Source organism: Notothenia rossii, assembly GCF_949606895.1.
Source record: "Notothenia rossii genome assembly, chromosome: 2".
Classification (NCBI taxonomy): Eukaryota; Metazoa; Chordata; class Actinopteri; order Perciformes; family Nototheniidae; genus Notothenia; species Notothenia rossii.
In genome coordinates this window covers 20,621,977-20,638,904 of record NC_136904.1, presented here as the reverse complement: position 1 = coordinate 20,638,904, position 16,928 = coordinate 20,621,977, and the positions used below count along the sequence as shown (strand labels likewise).

General features: G+C 37.7%; 2 protein-coding genes across 2 annotated transcripts in view; both read right to left on the bottom strand.

Annotated features, from left to right (window-relative positions):
• mybpc3 (myosin binding protein C3) overlaps window positions 1–4,498 on the bottom strand; it is a 28,199-nt gene extending 23,701 nt beyond the window's left edge. The window contains exons 1-2 of the mRNA XM_079664101.1: window positions 4,431–4,498; window positions 210–479 (exon numbers count right to left, since the gene is read on the bottom strand). Coding sequence (XP_079520227.1) covers window positions 210–479; window positions 4,431–4,455 — 295 coding nt within the window. The 5' untranslated portion in view covers window positions 4,456–4,498. The remainder of the gene's footprint in view (window positions 1–209; window positions 480–4,430) is intronic.
• Window positions 4,499–7,178: 2,680 nt separating this feature from the next.
• spi1b (Spi-1 proto-oncogene b) lies at window positions 7,179–16,335 on the bottom strand. Its single transcript, XM_079664094.1, has 5 exons — window positions 15,902–16,335; window positions 15,325–15,418; window positions 13,895–14,091; window positions 12,341–12,494; window positions 7,179–8,134 (listed from the first exon to the last, which is right to left on the bottom strand). The coding sequence occupies exons 1-5, from the start codon at window positions 15,941–15,943 to the stop codon at window positions 7,824–7,826; spliced, it is 798 nt and encodes a 265-aa protein (XP_079520220.1). The 5' UTR covers window positions 15,944–16,335; the 3' UTR covers window positions 7,179–7,823.
• Between the last annotated feature and the right edge of the window lie 593 nt (window positions 16,336–16,928).

Genomic DNA, 16,928 nt, shown 5'->3' with positions numbered 1-16,928 from the left:
CACAAAGCCGTCTCAGGGACTTGTTGTGGAGCAGCTGTCAGAGTGAGCAGAATGTGAGTTCAATTGCATGCAGTGCATCAAGTTTTTACTGCCTCAGTGCTTTCCTGAATTAAGTGCTATATTTTAGCTTTGTGCCTGGGGACAACACAGCCTGTAGTGGAACAAGCAGAGACCTCAAAACGCACAACTGCAGCATGAAAGTCTCCCACCTGGCTTAGATACAACCTTCAGGTCAAACTTGACCTTTGACCCCCCAGCAATGACTGCATACACATTGGCATCTTCCTTGGTAATGGCTTTTATAGCGAGGGAATGCTTGTTTCCGGCGGCTGTCATCACATATTTGGCGCCAGTGGCAATGTCCTTTGAGTTACACTGCCATTTTACTTTAGCATCAGGCTTCTCTGTCTCTGCTTCAAAGAGCACAGAGGACCCCTCCTCTGCCTCCTGAGTCTTTGGTTTCTTGGCAAATGCTGAAACTGAAGAGGGGGGGTAGGTTCAAATTAAAAGTAAGTCTTCTGAAGTTTCAATTAGACTTTGTTTAACAGTTATCTTTTAAGGGGTCAAATCTTGAGGAGAAAACACACATGTTATAATTCCTGCTGAGAGGACATTTGATAATACTTATGTGAGAAAAACAAGTAACGGGTACCAGTAGGCTTATTATTTGCATCTTTCAAAAACATAAATACTGATAATGATATATTATTTTGTGTTATTCCATTTTAAAACCAATGTCAAGCTTGAAGAGCAGCACATGTACTGTTGTTTCAGCAAAAGAAGAAGGCTCTTCATCAAAAAAAGTACAGTGTTATACAGTCTGCAGCACACTGGGTGGGGCTAGTTGAAAAACAATGAATTTGCCTTTTTCCACACCACACAGAATGTGTCAAAACACCAGCAACTTCTTGAGACTTATTTGTGAAGTCATATTCTGTTATATCATTGGAATGGTTATTAAGGCTACTGCACTGTCTGAAAACAGAAGTTGACCATTAACCACTGTTATTTAAGCAATAGTATCACTACCACATAAAGTCAAACGGCCTGCATGAGGTATTATCAGCTACTGTAGATATACCTCAGTATCTAAAGGGAAATAAGTCATTATGCAGAATTACCATTTCAGACTGTATTGTTAAATTATTTAATTAGCGAGGAAAAAACATAACAGCTGCATTTAAATGGTGTATCTTTTGCCAATGTTGAACTAATTGTAAGTAATGTATGCAATGTAAAAGTTGTAGTTTACTCACATTACATTAATAATAATACATTTCATTTATATTATTATTTACATTATATATTTCATAATAATAATTATGCATTACACCATATACGCTGATATTACATTTTACTGTATATACATATTAAACATTTATTTGCAAAGTAACTTCAGAGGCTGGAAAAGAATCACAGAATAATGAACTAAAACTTGTTTTTACACGTAAAAAAATAAAGCAGAAGTACAAAATATGTACTTAAGTACAGAACTGAATGTATATCCTTCGTCATGACATAACCGACATAACACACAGAACATTGTTTTTCATTAATAAGCAATCAATCAAAACGTAAGCTTGTTTTGATGGGACGTCGGGTGAAATTAAAAAGGCCAACAGAGACACATCTGGATCTGTAACAATCACGCAATAACCAAACCCTTGAAACATATCACAGTCATGGATCGGGATCCTAAAGAAATGAATACATGATGTCTACAGTCGGTCTATTAATAGTGATAGTTTTACACTCATTGTGTGTACCACCAGCTGTTGCCTTTGCTGCTGTGAAGAGATGTGTTGTTATCTTTGGAAAAGCTATCAAATGTGAAGAGAAATCTAATACAAACATAAAAATAGTGATAGTGACTGGCAGCCCTGAGTGTAGACATGTGTAACACCAGTTGTTTGGAATAATGAAATGTATGTGGGCGTGATTCAGATGCTTGGACTCCTGGTTTGAGTCCTGAAGAGTTCAACGTACAGGAAAAAAAAAACTCCATGTGTTGCAAGATGACCTAATGGGTGTATATATAGGATGCCTATGTACAGGACTAAAAACATGACGTTGGAGGGCTTCAGTGGCAGCGGGGGCGCAGGTATCAGAGTCGAGGGATTAACTGGACTCTATTTTTGTGACTCTGGAGGCACAGAATGAATAATGTGCCCTCGGTCTGTCTGCAGCCAGCGTCTCTTCTGTTACGACACCTCAACAGGGTGTCAGTCACGCTGCCCCACATATCACACCTTTATCACATTTAAAGTAAAAAGACACTCCTAGTTTAAGTTAAAAGACGGACGTATCCAAGGAAATGTTTAAATAGTTCAACTACTTCGTTCAGAAAGGTTAGAAATTAAATAGTAACAATATAACACATAGTGTTGACATAGTTTAGAGTAGCCATAAATAAGCATTGTAGACAGGACATATTGTTATTTAGAGACTGTTGATCAGTTTGTCTTTGTTTGTCTAAGTACATGAGGCTGTTGACAAGCTATACAGAAAGCAGCAGACTCCTTCCTTGATTTATAACCCCAAGTTACTTTTTACAACATTTAAGTTGGTATCTAACAAGGTTAAAGCTGATATTAATAATGTCGAGATGACTGGCCCAAAATACCTTCAGCAGTAAATCAAAGTCTGACCTTCTCGTGACTTTTCGTAGTTCTGAAGAACATATTTGTTTTTTTCAAAAAGTCAAATACTATTTCATTGTATTATTTACAAAGGTCATCTAAAAATGATTATTCATACGTGCTTCACTTAAGTTAGTTTAATTGTACTGTATATAAGTAGGCCTAACCTCAAATGTGTCCAAAAACTTCAAACTAATTTTATTGAACATTTTAGGACAGCAGAACAAATCTTTGAACACGACACTGACAAATCACCACCTTAAGTTGATGTTAAACTTGTTAGCAAACCTTCATCCTCTTTAAATCCAAAAGTTATAGAGCAACAAAAGCATTAATCTATAGTGATGTTCGTAGCCAATAAATAAATGTCAGTATGTTACCTCTCTATAGCTCTGTCTCCTAAAGAAAATATCTGGTTTTATGGCTTTTTAATAAAAAACGATACCATGTGAGCGGTGAGAGTGTATGGAAACAGTAGAGTTGTGGGTCAGGAAGCTAAACAGTGAGCTTGATCTCACTGAGCTGAGAAAAGCTGCAGATTCAGGTGATAATTCTCCGCAGGTTCATCACTACTAGCCCCTTCACATATTGGTCATGGGGGCTTTAACTCTTTTTTTAACTGAACATTTGAAGGAGCAAACCACGCATATAGCAATACTTCAAAACAATCAAAAGCATCCTGTTTACTGTCGAGAGTTAATAATAATTGATATTAATTCCGTGGTGGCAAGATGATCATAGCTTAATAAATCCACTACAGTAAAAGTCTTAGCACACACTTGCTTGCCATTTGGGATGCAATGTGTCATTTGATATGTGATGTCATGCCTCCAACTCCACAAACATCCATCCATTCCCCCCGAAGAGAGGGGGGGGAACACACAGACACGTTTGTCAAGTTGGAATCCTGCAGAGCATTTTTGGATCAGTTGTGCATTTTGTGAATGATGCTGGAATGTTTCCACCTGGATCGAGTGTTGTGTTCCCGAGTTCCCTGACACGACCAACAGAGGCTTAGAGAAAACACTTTTAACTAAGGATGGATTATTGCACGTATTATGTTGTGGCTACAGGAGCATTTGTACTAGGCCACTTTAAATGTGATATATTTGACAGTTACTTTACTGATCTACTGCTTTGTTATGACATGGAGGATTTGTACTTGTTCAGTATCATTTCTGTTTTAATTTATAATTAATATTCCTATTCTTGTATATTCCTACCTCTACTGCAACTACAATTTTCCTGTTTTAAATATTTATTTTGGTATTTCATTTCTCTGCTTTAGAGATGTTTTTGTCTGGAAACATAATAAATAATAAAATGATTGTGGCATACATTTAAAATAACCTGGCAGATGGCAAAAAATAGATTTTGATAGTGACAAAAATAACCAAAACAGTACCTTAATAAAAAGAACAATTCGGTTTCACAAATAACAAAAACATAATAATGACATTTTGCAATTACATTACTTAGCAAACAAAGAGATTACTTAATATCATGAGAACAACGTGCAGGTCTCACATGAGCCTCAGCTTGGTTGTGGTTTACAGTTGCTTAAGAGAGGGGTGTGTTCCAGCACGGTATGTTTTCTCACACATCATTTTGTAATTTCACATTGTTAGTTTCTTCGAAGAAGATTGTGCTTTTGAGAATTGTACATAAAGTATGTAAACTATACGACTACATATTTAACCGTTTTGTACGTTTTGTACATGTATTATTATAAGCCGTTACATTTTAAGGTGTTAAAGAAACCTTTCCCCGTAGCTGAATGAATACACTTACCTGTTTTTTTGACTGGTTCTGGCATCCTGAATGCTCTCTGTCGTGACTCACTGTTGCTACAGTCTGCCGTCTATCTGGACCCCGTGGCTTTAATACTGTGCTGCTGCCAAATCCCCCCCCCCCCCCCCCCGCTTCCATGAACCATCCCACCTCTCCTGCCATTCTTTTTCCTAGGCCCAACGCAATGTCCCAAAACATAACAACCACCCCCACATTCTCCCCAGCCCACCCCTGCTTACGCCTGACCCAGGCTATATTTCAACCATCCTTTCCTCCAACACCTCGGCTGAATGATAGGCCTTGAGAGGGAGGGGGAGGGATGCAAGTTAAATTTAGAGCCCTGATTCCAAAAAAAGTCTCTTTGCTTTCCCCACATCTGTGCTGCACCCGGTCACCCTGTAAATCTAAAGGTATACGAGAGGATGGTGGAGAATACAAATCTATAGGTGTGTGTTATCTGTGGGCAGAGATGAGTGTGTTTCCCTTTAAAGAGTCCTTCTAATCCTTTAGCAGAGTTTAGGTTTATTTCGGTTTCCTTAGAACTATTTCTTTACATTTTTACCTTTCCCTATACAGGCAAGTCTGACTTATCATTTTTATCGATTTAAAAAGTGTTAAAGCTGCCAGGAACGCAAAAATAAACTAGAACTTTTTTTGTGGTACATACTATATTTTACAATATTATACTATACTAGACTATATTATTATTATTATTATTATTATTATTGTTATTATTATTATTAGTATTATTATTATTATTATTATCATTATACTTGCTTTACTGCACATTACTACAGTATACTATGCTGTGTATCTCAGTATTATAATCATACTGTACTATGTCACCATATCATTTACTGTAGCTTGCTACAGAACAGTAAACTCAACTATGCTATGTTTACCTCAACTGTTTGTGCTCTGCTATGATTTACAATACTATACCTAGTATATATACCATACTATATATAATATAATATATATCATGTACACTATAATATACTATATTAAATACAATACTTTACTATAGATCACTTCACATCACTGCTGTGCTATACTGTATATTGTACTGTGCTTTTGAACTATACTACAGTTTACTCAGTTTACTGTGGGTTGTGGCTCAGTGGTTAGTGCGCCGATCTTCGGATCACGGGGGCACTGGTTTGAATCTCGCTGCAGTCAACATTCCACTGTGTCCTTGGACAAGACACACCCCAAATTGTTCTTATGGGAATGTATGTTAGTCGCTTTGGATAAAAGCATCTAACAAGTGACATGTACTCTAATGTACTCTACTGCACCATGCTCTGTTACGTTAATCGACTATCCTATGCAATATTTTACTTTCTTATACTATGGTTTACTATAATCTACTATATTCTACTTACTGTATGTTTACTTTACTATACTAGACTACTCTTATTTAATTATAGCAGCAAAACATACTACTGTGTATCTACACTCAATAATGATCTTCCAAAAATATATCTTAAATATACATTTTTGACTGTTACAAAAAAAGCAAGAGACGATGAGAGGAAGAGGATCTCCATCCTCTCACAATTGTTGAGGTGTTGCAGCCCTAATCTCAACCTTAACTGTTCTTGCTGAGATCTTAATCTGAAAACATGCACTGTACTAACTGCCACCTGCAGCTCGTCCACTCTGACCACAGCAATGACAAGTGCTGTATTCTGAATTTATCTGAGAGCCACATGTGTTGCCTTTATTGGTTTATCGCTGAGCCTTGTTGTTGATGTGGTCAATGACACTTACATCTGTAAATGAGTTTGTCCTTTTACGTTCTTTTCTGATAAGGTTTCCAACACACTTACATGTAAGTAATGCAAAAGTCATATTGATTATCTTGCTCTGGTGAAGTTACTCTGTATTGTATTGTATAGTATTGTACTGTATGGTGGCTCATTTCTATTCAAGGCCATTTATTTTCATCTTCTCACCTGTCAGCTCTGGGCATTAATTATAACTCCGCCATTGAGGGGAGCTGTTGGCTCTAGGGACACCATGTGCTGTGGTTTTTTTATATTTACATTCACTTTTATTTTCTGTAATTGTATTGAACTGAATTTCATCTGCAGAAGTGATTTTTAGATGTGTTATTGTAAAAGGGAAGTGTGATAGTAGAGACATTGATAAGCATTTCAAAAGCATCTCTATATTTAGTAAAGACTGCTTTGTCTAGGACAACGGTTAATGAAACACTAACTATGATACCAACGCCAAAACAATATACAGAATGTTTTAACACAATTAAGCCACTCAAGAAAAGGCATTCGATGCAGAGGAAAACCACCAGAGGAGCAGCTGCACTACTTGTATAGACTACTAACCTATTAACTCCAGATGTGTCTCTCTGGGCTTTGCCTTAATGAGTGGAGAGCTGGCGCCTGCAGAGTGTCAGGATCACAGGCAGATATAAGGACTGGGTGACAGGCCACTTCACCCCCCCGCCCCGCTCTGCATTCACCTCATAGTTCCTCATACTCAGCAGTTATCTTTGTAGCCTAAATGAAATGTGAGCTAATTGTAAACTTATAACTTCAGAAGTTTATGAAATGTTTACTTCCTCTTCTTCTTTGTATTTTACCCCTTGTGTGCGATGTTATCGCTCACAAACACTAACCCCACATTCGGTATTTGCACCTTGCTCAGCACTTTGCGACCTTGTTTTAATAACAGGGAGTTCCCTCTTCCTTTCATTGTACTGCAAATAACTTCAATGACATTAGCATATTTTATCTTGTACTTTTATGAACATTTATTCATTACAAGCATTTTTTTAATATGAGATACAGAGTTTCATGTATTTTTACAAAGCATTTGTCATGTAAGTAATCATAGTAATGGTTTTATAATGCTCCTCAAAGGTTAGTCTATCCCATTAATGACTTATTTGTGTCTCTTTACTGTTTTAAATAGGAATTTGCAATTATATATACACACATAGAGTAGTACATAGAGTATTACCCTGAAAGAGAACTTAAGCCTGTCCAAAACAGGGAGAGTCAAACCCAGGCGGCAGAAGGCCTTCCTGACCTCATAGCTACATTTCATAAAACACAACTTGGAACCAGGTATTGAAAATGTATAAACAGACAGTTACTTAAAGAAATTCCAACGATTTGTATGTGCACCCACATTTAAAAATGTATACAGGGTATCACAGTGAACCCAGGGTCTAATATGCATACTGTGTAACCTTACATCTCTTCCCGTTTGTCTGTACAAAATGATTGGCCCCACAGTAGACCAGTAATGTAACTATTCACAAAATGCAAAATAACACATTAGCAAGTTTGATTAAATGTCTTACATCAGAAACTACTCCTCAACATTTTCTAAGATTAAATCGTGACATTTGAGTACTCATCCTGCCTACATGAATTTTCTCTCCGGATGACTCTTCCCCAGCACCTCATCACTGAACTGGTAGGTCAGCTTCTTCTTGATCTTTTTCACCTCTCCAGTTTTGCCGTAGTTACGTAAGGCCCGGGCCATCTTCTGATAGGTCATTTTTTTGCGGTTTCCCTTCTGGAGCCCCCAGCGATGTGCCAGAGCCTCCTTGTGTTTGGAAGAAAACTGGAATGCCCCCTTGTCTCTGTCCACCCACCAGATACTGTCCTTCATATCGCCATCTCTTAAAAGATCCAACAGGAACTGGTATAAACGAATCTTCTTTTTATTGCCTGTTCAAAAATATCAGAGAGTTGCACTGTTATTAAGTATAAACACACTTTAGACTAAATAAGAAAATAAAAAAACTCTGTAATCCTAAAAAGACAGCTCAATTTATCTTAAATAAAAGGTAACTTCACAAGACAAGACAATGATAACAAAAGGAAATTCTAAAGAATACTATCAGATGCAATCCGACATGGGTCATTATTTTAGTATTGTCCACATTGTCATGGTGCTACGTGATAACCGTAGTTGATGACATATGAAATTATGAAGGTTATTAAATATTACGATTTTCATATCCCTTTATAAATGTCTGTCTACAAATTAAGAAGAAGTAATCAAACTGAACGTTTTGAGTTCTTACTTCAAAGACAGATTTGGAAACAAAAATGAATGACATTTCATAACAACATAAACATTTTAGTTTTACAGAAAAGTAACTCCACAGTCAAGTTATCACAAGTCCCATTTACAGTAAGGTTTGAAACCAGTTCTCTGAGTCTGAAGACTTGCCCCACTACTTGTTTCATATGTTGGTGGTGTGCAGTTGGGGGGGGAGGGTGTTCTTTAAGACCCCTTTGGGTTGCCATTGCATAACTTGCAAATACATGATCATGTAAAGACCATGCATGTTGTTTGGAGCATGTCTGAGATGCCCTGAGCCATACAGATGGCGTCACAGTCGGAGAACCATGTTTACTTTTTGATTTGTGTGATCTCTGTTGATCTCGCCATATTCCAAATGCAAAGGGATTTTGCAAGGTCATGTTCAGTTTAAAAGTGGTCTTACTTTAACAAAAATGCTAAATGCTGACTTGATGTGGGCAGGGTAAAATAAGTGCAAGGGCTCACTGAGGTGTTTGATTAAAAACTGAGTTCATTTCCTTAAAACCATTCGGCTATAGGCCCTGGAGAAACCGTTTCAGAAACAACTCAGGCTCTGCTTTAATATCTTAAACTGGCCAAAAGAGAAAGTAGAGAGCCAGCCCAGCTAGTGGGGAACGTTCTCACAACTTTGGCTAACGTTACCTATTGGTTCTAACAAGGTTTTAAAGAAACGCTTTAATCTGATGTTCAAAGAACCTTTTTATAATAATAATAATAAATGGGATTTATATAGCGCTTTTCTAGACCCAAAGACGCTTTACATTATGAGTCAGGTCGACAAACAAAACAAGAACAAAAACACAAACAAAAACAAAAACAGAAAAGCAGTCAGGAGGATGTTGGTTCAGAGGGGGGAGGGGCGGGTTTAAGGATAAGCAGAGTTGAAGAGGTGGGTTTTGAGACGGGACTGGAACAGGGTGAGGGAATCAGACTCACGGAGGTCTTGGGGGAGGGAGTTCCAGAGCTTCGGGGCTGCCACAGAGAAGGCTCTGTCCCCGAAGCTCCGGAGTTTGGCCTTGGGGATTGAGAGCAAACCGGCTGAGGTGGATCTGAGGGACTGGGGTGGTTGGTAGAGGATGAGGAGGTCAGTGAGGTAGGGGGGGGCCAGATGGTGGAGGGCTTTATAGGTGAGGACCAGGAGTTTGTAGTGAATGCGGTGTGAGACGGGAAGCCAGTGGAGTTCTTTGAGGACCGGGGTGATGTGATTTTTAGGATGTTTATTTGTTCAAATAATGTTCCTATAAGGTTTAAGGTTAACTAAGACATAACGTTTTAACTGCAACATTCAGAGGATGTTTTGAGGAAGTTATTAAGGCCTGAGAAAGTTTTTTATAAAATGTTCCTTTAATGTGATATGTTAACAAAGGTGGAACGTTTTGCCTGCAACATTCTAAGGATGTGTTTTGGAAGTTGTTGGGTATCACATTAAAGATGTTCTTTATAAAATGTTCCCTCAATGTTACATGATCACAAATGAAGAACATTTTCAAAGCAACATTCTGAAATTGTTTTCAGGATGTTATTGAGGCCTGAGATGAGAGAAAGGGTTGTATAAAATGTTACAAGATAACAAATGAAGAACATTCTCCAAGAAACATTCTGAAAATGTTTTCAGGATGTTATTGAGGCCTGAGATGACAGAAAGTGTTTTATAAAACGTTCCTTTAATGTGATATGTTAACAAAGGTGGAACGTTTTGCCTGAAACATTCTAAGGATGTGTTTTGGGCGTTGTTGGGTAACACATTAAAGATGTTCTTTATAAAACGTTGCCTCAATGTTACATGATAACAAATGAAGAACATTCTCCAAGAAACATTCTGAAAATGTTTTCAGGATGTTATTCTTTTTTTATAAAACGTTGCTGTTATGGCAAATATGAACACGGTCATGGTCAACGTCAGATTTATTTCTAGATCGCTTTAAAAAACAAACTTGTTGCATTTGTTTGAAAAGGATGTTTTAAAAAAAATCTGATGTCACCATATTTTCCTTTTGAAAAAAACAAACAAGCACGTAATTCATGATAAGCTGTAAGCGGATATTGCATGTTTGCGGTGGCATGTGTGAGTTCCCAGCTAGAAATGTTTGTTACCATTCGTTGTTCTAGGAATGTTTTCAGCGGGACGTTTTATTTTGGTTCCCAGAATTTTCTTCTGAAAGGTAGGATAACGTTCTTTAAAAACATTTTTCAAATGTTTGGTGATAACCTTCTTAAGATGTTTTTGATAACCTTCTTAAGATGTTTTTGATAACATTATTAGAACATTATGCCCTACTGTTCTTAAAACGTTTTCAGCGGGGCGTTTTATTTTGGTTCCCAGAATGTTCTTCTGAAAGGTAGGATAACGTTCTTTAAAAACATTCTTGAAATGCTTGGTAATAACCTTCTTGAAATGTTTTTGATGACCTTCTTAAGATGTTTTTGATAACCTTCTTAAGATGTGGTTGATAACATTGTTAGAACATTATGCCCTAATATTCTTAAAACGTTTTCAGCGGGAAATTTTTGTTTGGTTCCCAGAATGTTCTTCTGATATAATTATGGTAATGTCCTCGACGCAGATATCCATACAGGTGAGTTTTGTTTCAAAATACATTTTGTCTCATGTGCAATGAGAACGGCAGCTTGTTCTATTAAAATACATTGAGTAAATGTTACAATTAAAGACATTTTAAGATGGAAATGAATGATGATGATTGTGGGGCTAGGATGTACATTTAATACGCTGCTTTTATTTGAAATTCAATGGAAAATACTGTCATTTAAGTTTTCTATTCTGAATCTTGGAATCAGTCACCATGACCTGATGCGGTGACACTGTATTTCTGGTGCGTTGTCCCCCGATTTCATGTGACTCATGGAATTAGTTTTCCTCTCAAAACATTTCTATCATGAATATATATCATATAATCCTCTATATGGTCCGGCAGTGGCTCAGTCAGTAGGGGCTTGGACTGTGAGCTCTAGGGTCGCTGGTTCAAGTCCCCGGCCAGACCTAAATATGGAGTGTGGACTGCTACTTGGAGAGGTCCCAGTTCACCTCCTGCCCTGCAGTGGTGCCCTTGAGCAAGGCACCGGACATCCCCCTTCCCCCCTCACTCCCACTGCTCCTACTAGTTAGGATGAGTTAAAGGCAGAGAACAAATGTCACTGTGTGTGCTGTGTGCTCTACATGTGTGACCATTAAAGAGGGTTTCATCCCTCCGATCCTATCTCTATATCCAGTGTTAAATCGTTGAAATGTCAACACCATTTTTTTTTATTATCCATGTTTTCCCTAAATAATTTGTTAAACATATTCTGAAAAATAGACTGCACCAAGAAATGCTAAGGAAATATAAAGGTTTTTATGCAAACGAAGAAACCATACAATGCAAAGTTAATAAAGAAGAAAAAAATGTGTATTGCAAATAAAGTAACCTAGGATTTAAAAGAAATCCCCCCTAGCCCAGCCTTGGACAACGAGAACATTTATAACTTTTTTTTGCCCACTTGTCCTAAAGATGCATAACCAGCAATGTAAAAGCTATTGTGCAACCATTAGCTCATCCTAAAAGTGATTCTTAACTTGTCAGCAGAAAACAAAGCTGACTTGGCTTTTTCCAAACCTCCACCAGAAGACGACACTGACCTGCTGCAAACAATACTTTATTTTTTTAAGACTGAAGAATCTAACGTGGATTATGACCATGACCTGGATGATTGAGAATCCTCACTAACCAGCACAGTTTGCCTTAAAGAACGTGTGTTCACTTCTCAGCAGAGGGCTTGAGAGTTCCCATGCCGCACGCGTGAAATGTTTTGTAAATCTTTATCCTTACCCAGCTCTCCTGTATTGACATAAGGGACCCGATCTCTCAGACATTCCTCATCAGACACCTCCAGCACCAGGGGACTTCGTGCCCCATGTTCCTCATCATCAGAGCTGCGCTGCGACACATGTTGTGGATACACAGGCCGAGGGAAATATGCTACCTAAAACACAGAAGTCAAAGTTAGTCCTAAATCAAAACTTCTGCAGGAGTTTAACCCAATTTCCTTCATGCTGCTCCAAGATTTTAGTAAACAATACTGTATGAGAATGCTACATATACAGTACAGTTGATTGATAACACACACACACACACACACACACACACACACACACACACACACACACACACACACACACACACACACACACACACACACACACACACACACACACACACACACACACACACACACACACACACACACACACACACACACACAAGGGTTTGTACCCCTTAACAACATTTGTTTATCAACTTTTATATACGGTTTTCCAGGTCAGGATTTTTATAAACCATATGAGCACTAGAAAACATGATACAATCTAACAAACTCTTTGATGATTTAAGGTTGTTTTTTTGTATGAAATGTTGTACTGTTTTAATTCAGAAATATTATTTTGCGAGAGATATACAGTATACAGTATATTACTGTGCCTAACATCGGACGCACATCTGTGGTTTTGCATTCAACACGAGTAGTGAGACTGAAATAAACATTTATAGAGTTTTAGTGCATGGGTTGATTCGTGTATTTAAGTGTATTTAGTTGTGCCCCATGCTTTAAGGAACACTGAAAACTGGAAAATATGGTCTTAAAATGTAGGGAAGAAGTTTCAAATTTGAAAATGTTGACTTGGCTAGAGATACTGCACTTTGATGCAGTCCACAACCAGATATCTCTGTTCTGGTTCACTGGTTCAAAACCGGAGGGGTGGAGCTTGCCCTAGTGACACCGTTAGCGTTGCAAAGCCTTCAGACTCTATTCAAAGAACAACCTTTTTTTACTGAAATAAAGAAGAAAAGACTAAATTAAAGTTGTTCTTGTAACTCAGAGATTCACTTCCTAATTTTTTGCCACAGGACCTTAAAAAGGCCTTTGACTCCCTGAATGTCTTTTCTGATTTTAAACCCAACTTTGAGGACGTCTGCAGTGAACTAAAAGGATATTTGGTGATTCAGAGGTGTTAAAGAAGGTCATTAAGCATCAATCAACTTTTTTATGTTTGTGGAAGGAGTACAGGAAACCCTTACTTAACATTTGTCTTTAGTGTAATCATTGTCAATTTGACAGTTTAAGTTTTATGCATTTAAATCTGATAATCTGGTAAATGTATATTTAATTTATGTGTTTTGCACATTGTGTGTGTGTGTGTGTGTGTGTGTGTGTGTGTGTGTGTGTGTGTGTGTGTGTGTGTGTGTGTGTGTGTGTGTGTGTGTGTGTGTGTGTGTGTGTGTGTGTGTGTGTGTGTGTGTGTGTGTGTGTGTGTGTGTGTGTGTGTGTGTGTGTGTGTGTGTGAGTGTCTTGACTGCATGTGTTTGTTTTCTGACAGTGGGACTTACTGGCTGCTGTAACACGTGTGGATGTGCCCCAAGGTTTGGATCCTGCAGGCTTTCTGCTTCGTACCGTATGGCGTCGTGTCGTATGAGGCTGGGCGCATGGAGAGCATGCACACTCTGCAGCTCTGTGAAGTTGGTCTCTTGGAGGTTTTCAAACTCTACGGAGTGTACGTGAGGGTGAGGGTGGTATTCCCAGTGATCTGCGGAGAGAGAAAGAGAGATGAGAAAACAGGTAATGGCTGCAACTTTCTGTGGTTTCTTTGAAATTAACCCAAGTTACTGAAACACACTGCAGCCTTTAAAAAACAATTGGTATTGCAGAAATACATATTTAGAGAGGTTAGAGTTGGCTCATGAAAACAGACAGACTGTTTGTCTAGCAAAAATAATCGTTATAAAATATCTAAAACAACTAAGTTCAAAGCAACTAGACTTGACAACTAGCTGCTTACTCATAGTGCTTTAGTTTGCATACACCGGGTGACATGGGGAGAATAACAGAGAATGCAGCATGAAGCTCTTTCCTGTTTGATGCCTCACTGGCGAGTGTTGCTACAGCCCTTACTTCAAATTTGTTGGCTTTTTTCATGTTGTCAAAATTGATTCATAAATTAAATAACAGTGACTTTTCAAGTTTTCTATGGTTCAAGTGAACTTATGGAAATAAAGGACAAACAATAGAGTCAGATAATAAGTTAATAAGTATTTAACATACAAACTACTGCTACTATACAACTGCATCTACTTAAAAAAATTGAGTCAAGCTACATTATAAAGACACATCAGATATAAGTTGAAACACTGAAATTAAATGACTGTATGTCAGTATATGTAGTGTTTGAATGTATATGTTTTAAGGATATAGTAAATGAGATATTTAAATATAAGAATAAGATATTTTTATCAAACGACAACTGGCACTTTCTCAGTGGTGGCGCCTTTTGTTATAAAGGTCAGGAAAAGTTCCCCGAACCCCCCATAATACATTGTTTTGGTGTAATATTCAAAACTGTTGATTACAAGAGAAAGTAAAGCACCTCTTTTGAATCAACAAAACCCCATGGGGCGAAAGTTTGTTCTATGTCTGTAGGTTGTAGCGGCCGAAAGAAATGGCATCTGTTTCCTGTGTTCCATCCACCCAATGTGGTGCGCTCCAGCTGCACTCTTTATGCACAACGCACCAGAAATACAGTGTCACCGCATCAGGTCATGGTGACTGATTCCAAGATTCAGAATAGAAAACTTAAATGACAGTATTTTCCATTGAATTTCAAATAAAAGCAGTGTATGAAATGTACATCCTAGCCCCACAATCATCATCATTCATTTCCATCTTAAAATGTCTTTGATTGTAACATTACTCAATGTATTTTAATAGAACAAGCTGCCGTTCACATTGCACGAGACAAAATGTATTTTGAAGCAAAACTCACCTGTATGGATATCTGTGTCGAGGACATTACCATAATTATAATATTCTGCAATGTGATGTCTGTAGATCTCAGGGTCGTACATTTCTTCTGAGTGCTGCAAGAGTAAATAAAGACACTTTCAGCCACAAAATCATGAAAGAAGACTTTTTTACTGTATGATGCAGATACCACATTAAATCAATGTGAATCTGATCTTTGACTTTGATAAAGTTCACATTGTATCTAAATACATTTTCTTTTTTTAAGTCAGAAGAAGCATTAGTAATGTCTGTGCTATAATAATGACTTTTTTTTCTTGCCCCTTCTCTTCTGAAACTCTCAAGAAGTCTTGAGTTTCATTTTCATGTCGCCCGTAGTATAAAAGACTCTTACAGTTTGTGTGCTCTATTCAAATTGTAGTAGACTCACATTAAGTCATCTAATCTGACATAACACACATTGTCCAACCTCTTGACTAATAAATGTGTTTCTGTTGAATGCTTATTATAAACAATTTAGTCAAGGTAAGCTTGACGCTTGCTTGATGCATGAAAGTCTCCCCAGAGTTTATATAATAATACAAATGAAAGATACTTACAGGCGGGATGAGGTAGCTCTCCATTCTGTATGGATGCAACATGGAGACCTCTTCTTCAACGGTCCGACTCTCAGACGTTTTGCGGACAAAAATACTCTCACAGCCTTTCAAAACTTTTGCGGCACCATTGCACAATGTTTCAAAATTTCCTCTCACTCAACGAAAAACCCTACAATTTCTCTCTCTCTGATTGTATAGCAGACACTTACGACCTGAGCTACTCTTGGAGGCCTTCAGCTGAGTCAAATAAAATAAAATAAAGTAGGCCCGCTGTTTGACTGTAAAATGAAAATGGAACTTTTGACTTCTGTAAAATGTATGTGGGTGGGAGCAATAGAGTGTGTCTGCTACAGGTTCCTGGCCATTGATGATTTGTCAGGGGAGACCATGAAACCTCACATTTATCAGGGTCTATATACTGTCCCCTCCCTCAGCAGCCAATCATCATAAAGCTTCTCCTCACTGTCAGTTTCTCCACCGATAAACAGGGTGCCATGAGCTGTTGAATATTTAAAGTGTTATTTTCGTTGTATTGGCTTGCTTTGTTCTCAATAGCGCTACAGTTGTACTGTGCAAACATGTGGTTATTGCAATACAGGGCATAATGTGTACTATTCAGCAAGTGCTACACAGATAGACAGTAGAACTTATTGATCCCCACAAATACATTAACTTGTCATACATGATACATTAAAATCTACTGACAAGAGCAACCGTACATTAATACAGCTAAAGGTGGGACTAAACTAAATAATGGATCAAATTGTTGTTAATTGTCCAGTCAATTTTTAAATAAAGTCAAAATAATGAAGTATAGAGAGCAAGGTAATTCATTCAAAGAATAGCAACAGAGTAGTAAGAGTAAAAAAAAGATAATTCTAGTTAAAAAGCATTTGTGATCATGTACAGTACACCTAAGTTGTCTGATTGACCTGGTATGCAGAGGAAAAACTAATAAATCTAGTTTAAGAGCAGTAGATTTCCTCAAATGATGAGGACAATGTAATATATACTGTAGAAATGTAGT

Excerpts from the sequence above, each read along its gene's own strand:
- spi1b (XM_079664094.1), bottom strand. The coding sequence starts at position 15,943 with ATGTTGCATCCATACAGAATGGAGAGCTACCTCATCCCGCCT. Across the intron at positions 15,419-15,901 it reads AGAGCTACCTCATCCCGCCT|CACTCAGAAGAAATGTACGA; the intron begins GTAAGTATCTTT and ends TTACTCTTGCAG. Across the intron at positions 14,092-15,324 it reads CGACACAGATATCCATACAG|ATCACTGGGAATACCACCCT; the intron begins GTGAGTTTTGCT and ends CTCTCTCCGCAG.